This window comes from Monodon monoceros, unplaced genomic scaffold (assembly GCF_005190385.1).
Source record: "Monodon monoceros isolate NGI ecotype Baffin Bay Population unplaced genomic scaffold, NGI_Narwhal_1 Super_Scaffold_19, whole genome shotgun sequence".
Lineage (NCBI taxonomy): Eukaryota > Metazoa > Chordata > Mammalia > Artiodactyla > Monodontidae > Monodon > Monodon monoceros.
The window spans coordinates 7,566,074-7,578,206 of record NW_021703775.1 but is presented as its reverse complement, the minus strand read 5'-3'; the positions used below and the strand labels follow the sequence as shown (position 1 = coordinate 7,578,206).

The window sequence follows — 12,133 nt, the reverse complement described above, 5'->3', positions numbered from 1 at the left end:
TCCTGCTACTCTACCAAGTTCACTGATTAGCTCTAGTAGTTTTCTGGTAGCATCTTTAGGATTCTCTATGTATAGTCTCATGTCATCTGTAAACAGTGACAGTTTTACTTCTTCTTTTCCAATTTGGATGCCTTTAATTTCTTTTTCTTCCCCGACTGCTGTGGCTAAAACTTCCAAAACTATGTTGAAAAATAGTGGTGAGAGTAGGCAACCTTGTCTTGTTCCTGATCTTAGAGGAAATGCTTTCAGTGTTTCACCATTGAGAACGATGATGGCTGTGGGTTTGTCATATATGACCTTTATTATGTTGAGGAAAGATCCCTCTGTGCCTACTTTATAGAGGGTTTTTATCATTAATGGGTGTTGCATTTTGTAAGAAGCTTTTTCTGCATCTATTGAGATGATGATATGGTTTTTATCCTTCAGTTTGTTAATATGGTGTATCACATGGATTGATTTGCATATACTGAAGAATCCTTGCATTCCTGAGATAAACCCCACTTGATCATGGTGTATAATCCTTTTAGTGTGCTGTTGGATCCTGTTTGCTAGTATTTTGTTGAGGATTTGTGCATCTATGTTCATCAGTGATATTGGCCTGTAGTTTTCTTTCTTTGTGACATCTCTGTATGCTTTTGGTATCAGGGTGATGATGGCCTCATAGAATGAGTTTGGGAGTGTTACTCCCTCTGCTGTATTTTGGAAGAGTTGGAGAAGGATAGATGTTAGCGCTCCTCTAAATGTTTGATAGAATTCTCCTGTGAAGCCATCTGGTCCCGGGCTTTTGTTTGTTGGAAGATTTTTAATCACAGTTTCAGTTCAGACTTGTGACTGGTCTCTTTATATTTTCTATTTCTTCCTGGTTCAGTCTCAGAAGGCTGTGCTTTTTTAAGAATTTGTCCATTTCTTCCAGGTTGTCTATTTTATTGGCATAGAGTTGCTTGTAGTAATCTCACATGATCCTTTGTATTTCTGCAGTGTCAGCTGTTACTTCTACTTTTTCATTTCTTATTCTGTTGGTTTGAGTCTTCTCCCTTTTTTTCTTGATGAGTCTGGCTAATGGTTTATCAATTTTGTTTATCTTCTCAAAGAACCAGCTTTTAGTTGTACTGATCTTTACTATTGTTTCCTTCATTTCTTTTTCATTTATTTCTGATCTGGTTTTTATGATTTCTTTCCTTCTGCTAACTTTGGGGTTTTTTTGTTCTTCTTTTCTAATTGCTTTAGGTATAAGGTTAGGTTGTTTATTTGATATTTTTCTTGTTTCTTGAGGTAGGATTGTATTGCTATAAACTTCCCTCTTAGAACTGCTCTTGTCACATCCCACAGATTTTCAGTCGTCGTGTTTTCATTGTCATTTGTTTCTAGGTATTTTTTGATTTCTTCTTTGATTTCTTCAGTGATCTCTTGGTTGTTTAGTAGTGTATTGTTTAGCCTCCATGTGTTTGTATACTTTACAGTTTTTTTCCTCTAATTGATATCTACTCTCATAGAACTGTGGTTGGAAAAGATACTTGATAACGATTTCAATTTGCTTAAATTTATCAAGGCTTGACTTGTAACCCAAGATGTGGTCTATCCTGGAGAATGTTCCATGAGCACTTGAGAAGAAAGTGTATTCTCTTGTTTTGGGATGGAATGTTCTATAAATATCAATTAAGTCCATCTTGTTTAATGTGTCATTTAAAGCTTACGTTTCCTTATTTATTTTCATTTTGGATGATCTGTCCATTGGTGAAAGTGGGGTGTTAAACTCCCCTACTATGACTGTGTTCCTGTAGATCCCCTCTTTTATGGCTGTTAGCATTTGCCTTATGTATTGAGGTGCTCCTATGTTGGGTGCATAAATATTTAAAATGGTTATATATTTTTCTTGGGTTGATCCCTTGATTATTATTTAGTGTCCTTCTTTGTCTCTTGTAACAGTCTTTATTTTAAGTCTATTTTGTCTGATATGAGAATTGCTACTCCAGCTTTCTTTTGATTTCCATTTGCATGGAATCTCTTTTTCCATCTCCTCACTTTCAGTCTGTATGTGTCCCTAGGTCTGAAGTGGGTCTCTTGTATACAGCACATATATGGGTCGTGTTTTTGTATCCATTCAGCCAGTCTATATCTTTTGGCTGGAGCATTTAATCCATTTACATTTAAGATAATTATCGATGTATGTTCCTACTACCATTTTCTTCATTGTTTTGGGTTTGTTTTTGTAGGTCCTTTTCTTCTCTTGTGTTTCCCACTTAGAGAAGTTCCTTTAGCATTTGTTGTAGAGCTGGTTTGGTGGTGGTGAATTCTCTTAGCTTTTGCTTGTCTGTAAAGGTTTTAATTTCTCTGTCAAAGCTGAATGAGATCCTTGCTGGGTAGAGTAATCTTGGTTGTAGGTTTTTCCCTTTCATCACTTTAAATATGTCCTGTCACTCCCTTCTGGCTTGCAGAGTTTCTGCTGAAAGATCAGCTGTTAACCTTATGGGGATTCCCTTGTATGTTATTTGTTGTTTTTCCCTTGCTTCTTTTAATATTTTTTCTTTGTATTTAATTTTTGATAGTTTGAATAATATGTGTCTCAGTGTGTTTCTCTTTGGGTTTATCCTGTATGGGACTCTGTGCTTCCTGGACTTGATTGACTATTTCCATTCCCATGTTAGGGAAGTTTTCGACTATAATCTCTTCAAATATTTTCTCAGACCCTTTTTCTCTTCTTCTTCTGGGGCCCCTGTAATTCGAATGTTGGTGCATTTAATGTTGTCTCAGAGGTCTCTGAGACTGTCCTCAATTCTTTTCATTCTTTTTTCTTTATTCTTCTCCCTGGAAGTTATTTCCACCATTTTATCTTCCAGGTCACTTATCCATTCTTCTGCCTCAGTTATTCTGCTATTGATTCCTTTCACAGTATTTTTAATTTCAGTTATTTTGTTCATCACTGTTTCTTTGCTCTTTAGTTCTTCTAGATCCTTGTTAAATGTTTCTTATATTTTCTCCATTCTGTTTTCAAGATTTGGGGTCATCTTTACTGTCATTATTCTGAATTCTTTTTCAGGTAGGTTGCGTATTTTGTCTTCATTTATTTGGTCTTGTAGGTTTTTACCTTGCTCCTTCATCTGTAACATATTTTTTCTCATTTCTTTTTTTTTTTTTTGATGGGTGAGGCTATATTCCTATCTTACTTGTTGTTTGGCCTGAAGTGTCCAGCACCGGAGTTTGCAGGCAGTTGGATAGAGCCAGGTCTTGGTGCTGAGATTAGAACCTCCAGGAGGCCTCACTCTGATTAATATTCCCTGGGGTCTGAGGTTCTCTGTTAGTCCAGCGGTTAGGAATTGGAGCTCCCACCACAGGAACTCTGGCCCAACCTCTGGCCTGGGAACTAAGATCCCACAAGCTGCATGACGTGGCAAAAAAAAAGAAAAAAGAAAGAAAGAAAGAAAAAAGGAGCAGTACAATATCAAAGAATAAAAAACAAAATAAAATTAGAAAGATATATTAGGAAAAATAAAAATATAATTGAAACAACTGCAACAAGGTAAAATAAAACCACAACAGAAAAAAGAAAAAAAAGGGGGGTGAACAAGCCAAAAGGAGAGAACTATAACAAAGTATAAGGAATAAAATAAAATTAGAAAAATAAAAGATTAGGAACAATAAGAATATAAATGAATCAACAAGGTAAAACACAACCCCAATCTAAAAGAGGAAAAAAGGGAAAAAAAAAGCCTTGGCTATGGGGGCGGAGTTTAGGCAGGGGTGGAACTTAGGCAGCAGCGGGGTTTAGGGTGGGGGGGAACAAGGCAGGTGGATGTGAGCATGGGGCGGGTCCTAGGCTCAAGACACACAGCCAGAAAAGGACTTGGGGGCGGGGCCTAGGCAGGGTGACGTTCAAGCGTGGGGCGGGGCCTCTGCTTAGGACCTGCATGGAAGGAGAGAGGCAGCATGTCTAAAGGAGGGCCTCTGGAGTGCGGAGTTCCAGAGTTTGGAGGTAAGGCCCTGAGTGAGGGTGTGTGGGTGGGGTTTACGCCCAGCGCGATGCAGGGGGGTCCTCTGAGTGTAGAGATGGGGGTGTAGGGTCGGGGCTTGGGCTTGGCATGGCAAGAGGGAGGTTCCAAGGGTAGAGGATTAGGCCCAGAAGCCCAACAGGCTCCCCAGTGCGTAAGTGGACAGGGAAAGCGTTGCCCGCGTTCCCTTTTGTTCCTCCACACCCCTCCCCCACCGTCTCCCCCAGGGTCTCCCCCGTCACCACTGGACCCCTAACCGTGGGTGGGTCCCGCTGGGTGTAGGAACTCCTCCCCTCTCCCACCCAGAGGTCCGGCCTTTATTTTTGCTCCCCTTCCCTCCCTCCCACTCCCTCAGGACCCGCATGGCTGGAGGGGGCCTTGGTGGTCAGAGGACCAGTCCTGGGATCTCAGCAGGCTCCCAGGGGCCCAAGTGGGCAGGGGAAACCTGGCCACGCTCCCTTTTGATCCTCTGCTCTCCCAGTGGTTCCCCAATTTCCCGCTTTGGCATGGGATCCCTTCCCCTCCCCCAGCCACCCCTCAGGGACGCCAGTCCTGTCCCGCCTCCACTTCTCCTCCCCCTTCACTCCCCCCACGCCCCACGTCCTTCCCCATCACTGGGGGTTCCTCCCGCCCCTTAGGTGTCTGTGGTCCCCCACTGGTGCCTGGTAGGTGCCCTAGTTGTGCAGAGATGCGAATTCTGCATCCTCCTAGTCCGCCATCTTGACTCCCGACTTGCCTGACTTATAATGGTCAACATAATACTCCAAGACATAATTAAGACCAGCAGTGCAAATACAACAGGAAACAAAACAAACATACCTCCTGTTCTTCCATTACCAATCTGCACAACAGGTTGAAGGCTTCCTTCATTTTGTAATAAATGAGGCAAATGATAATAAATACTTGGCACTTGAAGAGATTTTTTGCTTGTTAACTCCCTCAAGAGCTTTAGGGTACCATCTGAAATACAGAAGTATAATCAATCCACGGTAATACCTCACTTATAGAAGTTGCTGATGTTACAAAGATAGTGGTAAAAATTTATGAGAACTAAAAGAATTTTCTATCCTAATTTCATACTTTGGTCAATGATATTTCCATGGACACTTAGGCAACCAGAGTCTCACAGAGTCATGACGATGAGAACGGTCTGAATGAAGCTAAAAAGGTCAGCCAGAGTACCACGAGAAGATAGAATGTGAACCACTCACCTGTATAATGTGTCAGAACTCAAGCCCTGGGGGACAGACTGTAAACACGCTATCCACTCATGAAAATGTAATAATAATAAGTACAACGACCACCAGTAACTTTCACTTTTTTATGCTATTATATTTGACCAAAATTTCACATGGAAGATTTTTTTTTTTAGTTCAGGTACACTAATTTAAACAGCACAAGTTGAGAATGTTTGGTACAGTTCATAACTTTCAAATCGTTTTTCAGTTTTTATGAGAGGAACCAATGAACCATTTAATATAATAGAAAATAAAACCTTGATAGGATAATCAATATTGTTTTACAATTCCATTGAACTAGAACTTAACCTTTTAAATAAGGAAGCTAGCAGTAAGGACTTGCAGTCTCAGTAACAATTTTATACAGAGCAATATGAAAATTCCCTTAAAATACTCTGAATATTCAGAACCGAAAGTTCACAAAAGAAACGAAACTATCACACATGCAATTAAAGTTTAACCTCATGTAAAAGCAACAACTACAAATTACAAGACAACAATATCTACCCATCAAATTAAGTTAGCAGATTAAACAGTAATATTAAATTGTGGTGATAATGTGATAAATGTTTCAGCTATTAAGAACAGCATCAAAACCCTTAAAACATTCCTGCCCTATTATTCAGTAATTTCCCTTTTAGGAATTTAACTTCTATGCAATCAATAAATATTTAGTGAATTATCGGTTTTGTTCCAGCCACTGTGGCATGTGGTTGGAAATCAACAGTCATCAAAACACAGATTCTGTTTTTAAGAAAGTCATAATCTAATGAAAATAACTTAAGGCCTACCATACAAGTAATTGATTTATATACAGAGATGTTCTTCACAGAGTTATAAGTTGGGGGACAAGAACAACCCATTTGCCTATTTGTAGAAACATATTTAATATAGTATATGATTAGCTGATATATATGTCATCAAAAATGGTATTTTAAAAGAATATTCAATGCCATAGTAAAATGCTAATAGCATAATTTCAAGAGCAAAAATAAGGCCATAAAACACACAATTACACTTTTGAAGAAAAATATGCATGGAAAAAAGACTAGAAGAAAACAAAGAATGTTAACCATTCCATAATTTCAAATGTTACTGTGCCATAATACAAATTTTATAATCAGGAGGGGAAGAAAGGGGCATGAATCTCTAAAAATAAGGTAAGGTAGTGAATCTCAAGATGAGAGGAATTAATGGTGAAAGATTATAACAGATAATGCTAAATGAAAATGTATATTATTCTTGGAAGATTTTGTAGATTTGGAGTCAACTGATTATATACATATATCAATTTAGTCATTAGAATAAGAATAGGAAAGAAACAGGAGATGGTTGATATTCATTTCACTCAGACCAGAATTTCTCAGAGAGGGAACAGGTCAGGTACCCCCAAAAGTACCCATTATAAAACTACATCTTTTAATTTCTTATAAGTCATATCTGAGACCACTAATTGCTTCAAATAGCTCAAAGGTTCCCCAGAGTCCATCTGAAGTCCACACAAGTCACAACAGAAATATGCATAAACACCAAGTTAAATTTTAGTCTCATTCTAAATGTTTTTTTTAAAAGATGCTGGTTCTTCACTATTGGCAGTGAAATTTATACAACTGAAACTTAATATTACTCTCTTTAAATCAAATTTAGCAATTAATAAACTTGTTTTATAATTAACCACAATAGAAAAAGTTTTGTATGGTGATTTTTCTCTCTGTAGAGGGTAACAAATGTTGGCTGATAAGCGACTCTAGACAACTTTCAAAGAGAGTATTTCACATGACCCGTTGAAAATGTAATCTTTTCATAAAACCAAAACTATCGTCTGTACCTGAAAATTTATTCACCGTATCCTTACTTCTGTTTGTTTCTGCTCCTACACGCTTGAACTGCTGTACAATGGCATTGAGTTCGGAAGACCGCTGAGAGATTCTGTGTTCAGCTATTCGGAGCCGTTCTTTCAAAGCAAGAAATTCTCGTTGATAAGCAATCAGTTTTTCTAGGAGCAAAACCAAAAGTTATTAGTATATTTCTTTAAAAAAAAAAAACCCACTATAATCGAAACAGAATTGTAACATTAGGGATTTTAAAGTTGCATTTTTCAGAAACAGATATTCATTTATGAATTCACTGAGACAGAGCTGAAAATAAAAAAGAGCCCCAACTAACAACGTGGTGGCAAAGCCACCACTAACTTAGTGCTATTAATATCTGTAAGAATATGGGCGCTTTCTAATTAGCACTTCAGAAAGTTAAAGATAGGGAGAAATAGACAAAGTTTTTGGAATTAACACTTCAAGCATAATACCAAGATCATTTCTCAAAAGGTACAAACAACTATAAAGACCCTATTTGTATGAAGATAGAGATGAAGCATTGAAACTAATCATAATATATCTAATAATATAATGAATATAACATATTTTATAGCGTAACTAATCATTTCCATAGGCTGTTTCCTCTGTACTTCCTATTCTGCAAAAATCTCCCTAGGCCAGACTTTGGTCAAATTCCTGATCCCTAACAACTCAATCAGGTAGATGTTAAGATGACCCTAAAAGTCAATTATTTGAATTTAAGAGAATCACAGGGCAGGAAAGCCTGGTCTGGGAAATAAAAGTGGATCTTATGAGGATAAACGTAGGCACTGAAGCAATAGTATGAGACAGCTCAGATACAAAGTACACAGTGAGAAGAGGCCCCAAGACAGAACTGGACACCAAAATCTAAGAGAGGCAGAAAAGAAACCATGCATTTATCTTGATCAGCAGCACCGGAAGGGAGCTGAGGCTGGTAAATGGTCTGAACAATTTCCACAACCTCATTAAACTAAGAAAAATCAGAACAACCGTTTCAGCTTCTCTATCAAGCTAGATAATCTAAGGCTACTATTTTGACATCTAAACAAAACAAACCTTGGAAAGACTCTTTTTAATTTATATTGTAATCTCTGCTTTACTCAATCAAGGATGGAATCGTTCTGTACAAAACAGAATTAAGAAATATAAATCTGCCTGTCTCATAAAGCTAGCCTTAAAAATAGTCAATTATATTATTCTTTGGCCCTTACATAAAGGACCACAGAGTAAATACCTCTGAAGAATTCTGTGGCAGGGAAGAAAGCCTCCCCTGCTTAACTGTCATATTTCCCTGTATTGAACAATGTATTAATAAGCAGCTCTAGTTTCCGTAATTTGCTGGCTTTAGGAGGAAAGGAAGGGAGGGGGGTTGTGATTAGGAAAGGGCATACAGGGGAGTCTCAGGGTGCCAGCAAGGTTCTATTTATTGACCTGGTTCCTGGTTAAATAAAATTCATTACTATACATCCATGGTTTAGGCACTTTTCCATATGTGTTAACTGACAATAGAAGAAATGTTAAAAAGATACTATCCACAAACACAAAACTACGAACAATTATACTATAACAATTTTAACAAGAGGCATACGAGAGTTATGTGATAAAAACTATAAGCCTTTTCCTGGAGCCTGTAATGGAAGAAAAAAATGAAGTCATTTATTAATCCCAATCTTGCAAAAAAAAATAGATAAATCCTACCCTAAACTAATAATAAATGCAACACTTTTTAAAACATCAACGAAAATTTTTTGGAACTTGAATTTTGACATGTGATTCTAAAATTCATGTAAAAAACAGAATATTTTTAAAAGGTCAAAACAATTAGAAATAATAATAGGTAACTTGCTCTGAAATCAGAACATACTATAAGGCTACAGAAATGAAAACCGTGTTAAATGCCTAGTCTAAACAGTAGGGACAAGGGCCGATCACGCCAAGCAGATTGTGTCCAAAATGAGCATGAGTGAACTGTTCTGTGATTTCTTCCCCCTTTACCTCTTACCACTTACACGGTGCCAAGATAGTGAATTCTAGACCTCTGCCACTAAAAAAGAATTAGAACCCTTTGGAAAAATAACTTTAAGATGAACCTGGAGCATTCTTGTGGCAAGTAAGAAAATGTTATTTTATTTTATTTTACATTATTTTAACATCTTTATTGGAGTATAATTGCTTTACAATGGTGTGTTAGTTTCTGCTGGATAACAAAGTGAATCAGCTATATGCATACATATATCCCCATATCCCCTCCCTCTTGGGTCTCCCTCCCACCTTCCATATCCCACCCCTCTAGGTGGTCACAAAGCACCGAGCTGATCTCCCTGTGCTATGCGGCTGCTTCCCACTGGCTATCTTACATTTCGTAGTGTATATATGTCAATGCTGCTCTCTCACTTCACCCCAGCTTACCCTTCCCCCTCCCCATGTCCTTAAGTCCATTCTCTACGTCTCTGTCTTTATTTCTGTCTTGCCCTTAGGTTAATCAGAACCGTTTTTTTTCTTCTTAGATTCCACATATATGTGTAGCATACAGTATTTGTTTTTCTCTTTCTGACTTACTTCACTCTGTATGACAGACTCTATGCCCATCCTCCTCACTACAAATAACTCGATTTCATTTCTTTTTATGGCTAATATTCCATTGTACATATGATCTTCTTTATCCACTCACCTGTCGATGAACACTTAGGTTGCTTCCATGTCCTGGCTATTGTAAATAGTGCTGCAATGAACGTTGTGGTACATGACTCTTTTTGAATTATGGTTTTCTCAGGGTATATGCCCAGTAGTGGGATTGCTGGGTCATATGGTAGTTCTACTTTTAGTTCTTTAAGGAACCTCCATACTGTTCTCCATAGAGGCGGTATCAATTTACATTCCCATCAGCAGTGCAGGAGGGTTCCTTTTCTCCACACCCTCTCCAGCATTTACTGTTTGTAGATTTTTTGATGATGGCCATTCTGACCACTGTGAGGTGATATCTCACTGTAGTTTTGATTTGCATTTCTCTAATGATTAGTGATGTTGAGCATCTTTTCATGTGTTTGTTGGCAATCTGTATATCTTCTTTGGAGAAATGTCTATTTCAGTCTTCTGCCCATTTTTGGATTGGGTTGTTTGCTTTAGTGAGATTGAGCTGCATGAGCTGCTTCTACGTTTCGGACATCAATCGTTTGTCAGTTGCTTCGTTTGCAAATATTTTCTCTCATTCTGAGGGTGGTCTTTTCATTTTGTTTATGGTTTCCTTTGCTGTGCAAAAGCTTTTAAGTTTCATTAGGTCCCATTTGTTTATTTTTGTTTTTATTTCCATTTCTCTAGGAAGTGGGTCAAAAAGGATCTTGCTGTGACTTATGTCCTAGAGTGTTCTGCCTACATTTTCCTCTAAGTGTTTGATAGTGTCTGGCGTTACATTTGGTCTTTAATCCATTTTGAGTTTATTTTTGTGTATGGTGTTAGGAAGTGTTCTAATTTCATTCTTTTACATGCAACTGTCCAGCTTTCCCAGCACCACTTATTGAAGATGCTGCCTTTTCTCCACTGTATACTCTTCTCCCCTTTATCAAAAATAAGGTGACCATATGTGCATGGGGTTCTCTCTGGGCTTTCTATCCTATTCCATTGATCTATATTTCTGTCTTTGTGCCAGTACCATACGGTCCTGATTACTGTAGCTTTGTAGTATAGTCTGAAGTCTGGGAACCTGATTCTTCCAGCTCCGTTTTTCTTTTTTAGATTGCTTTGGCTTTTGGGGTCGTTTGCGTTTCCATACAAATTGTGACTTTTTTTTGTTCTAGTTCTGTGAACAATGCCAGTGGTAGTTTGATGGGGATTGCATTGAATCTGTAGATTGCTTTGGGTAGTACAGTCGTTTTCACAATGTTGATGCTTCCAATCTGAGGACATGGTATATCTCTCCATCTGCTTGTACCACCTTTAATTTCTTTTATCAGTGTCTTATAGTTTTCTGCATACAGGACTTTTGTCTCCTTAGGTAGGTTTATTCCTAGGTATTCTATCCTTTTTGTTGCAATGATAAATGGGAGTGTTTCCTGAATTTCTCTTTCATTTGCATATAGGAATGCAAGAGATTTCTGTGCATTAATTTTGTATCCTGCTACTCTACCAAATTCACTGATTAGCTCTAGTAGTTTTCTGGTAGCATCTTAAGGCTTCTCTATGTATAGTAACATGTTATCTGCAAACAGTGACAGTTTTACTTCTCTTCTGATTTGGATGCCTTTAATTTCTTTTTCTTCCCTGATTCCTGTGGCCAAAACTTCCAAAACTATGTTGAATAACAGTGGTGAGACTGGGCAACCTTGTCTTGTTCCTGATCTTAGAGGAAATGCTTTCAGTTTTTCACCACTGAGAACAATGTTGGCTGTGGGTTTGTCATACATGGCTTTTATTATGTTGAGGTAGGTTCCCTCTGTGCCTACTTTCTGGAGAGCTTTTTTTATCATAAATGGGTGTTGAATTTTCTAGAAAGCTTTTTCTGCATCTATTGAGTTTATCATATAGTTTTTATCCTTCAATTTGTTAATATGGTGTATCAAATTGACTGATTTCATACACTGAAGAATCCTTGCATTCCTGAGATAAACCCCACTTGATCATGGTGTATGATCCTTTTAATGTGCTGTTGGATTCTATTTGCTAGTATTTTGTTAAGGATTTTTGTATCTATGTGCATCAGTAATGTTAGCCTGTAGTTTTCTTTTTTTGTGACATCTCTGTATAGTTTTGGTATCAGGGTGATGATGGCCTCATAGAATGAGTTTGGGAGTGTTCCTCCCTCTGCTATATTTTGGAAGAGTTTGAGAAGGACAGGTGTTAGCTATTCTCTAACTGTTTGGTAGAATTTGCCTGTGAAGCTATCTGGTCCTGGGCTTTTGTTTGTTGGAAGATTTTTAATCACAGTCTCAATTTCAGTGTTTATGATTGGTCTGTTTATATTTTCTGTTTCTTCTTGGTTCAGTCTTGGAAGGTTGTGCTTTTCTAAGAATTTGTCCATTTCTTCCAGGTTGTCCATTTTATTGGCATAGAGTTGCTT

At 37.8% G+C, this 12,133-nt stretch overlaps 1 protein-coding gene across 1 annotated transcript in view; it reads right to left on the bottom strand.

The window, feature by feature from the left end:
- MGAT4A (alpha-1,3-mannosyl-glycoprotein 4-beta-N-acetylglucosaminyltransferase A) overlaps positions 1 to 12,133 on the bottom strand; it is a 99,912-nt gene that overhangs the window by 53,867 nt on the left and 33,912 nt on the right. Inside the window, exons 2-3 of the mRNA XM_029231367.1 lie at positions 7,053 to 7,220; positions 4,806 to 4,946 (exon numbers count right to left, since the gene is read on the bottom strand). Of these exons, the coding sequence (XP_029087200.1) occupies positions 4,806 to 4,946; positions 7,053 to 7,220 (309 nt within the window). The remainder of the gene's footprint in view (positions 1 to 4,805; positions 4,947 to 7,052; positions 7,221 to 12,133) is intronic.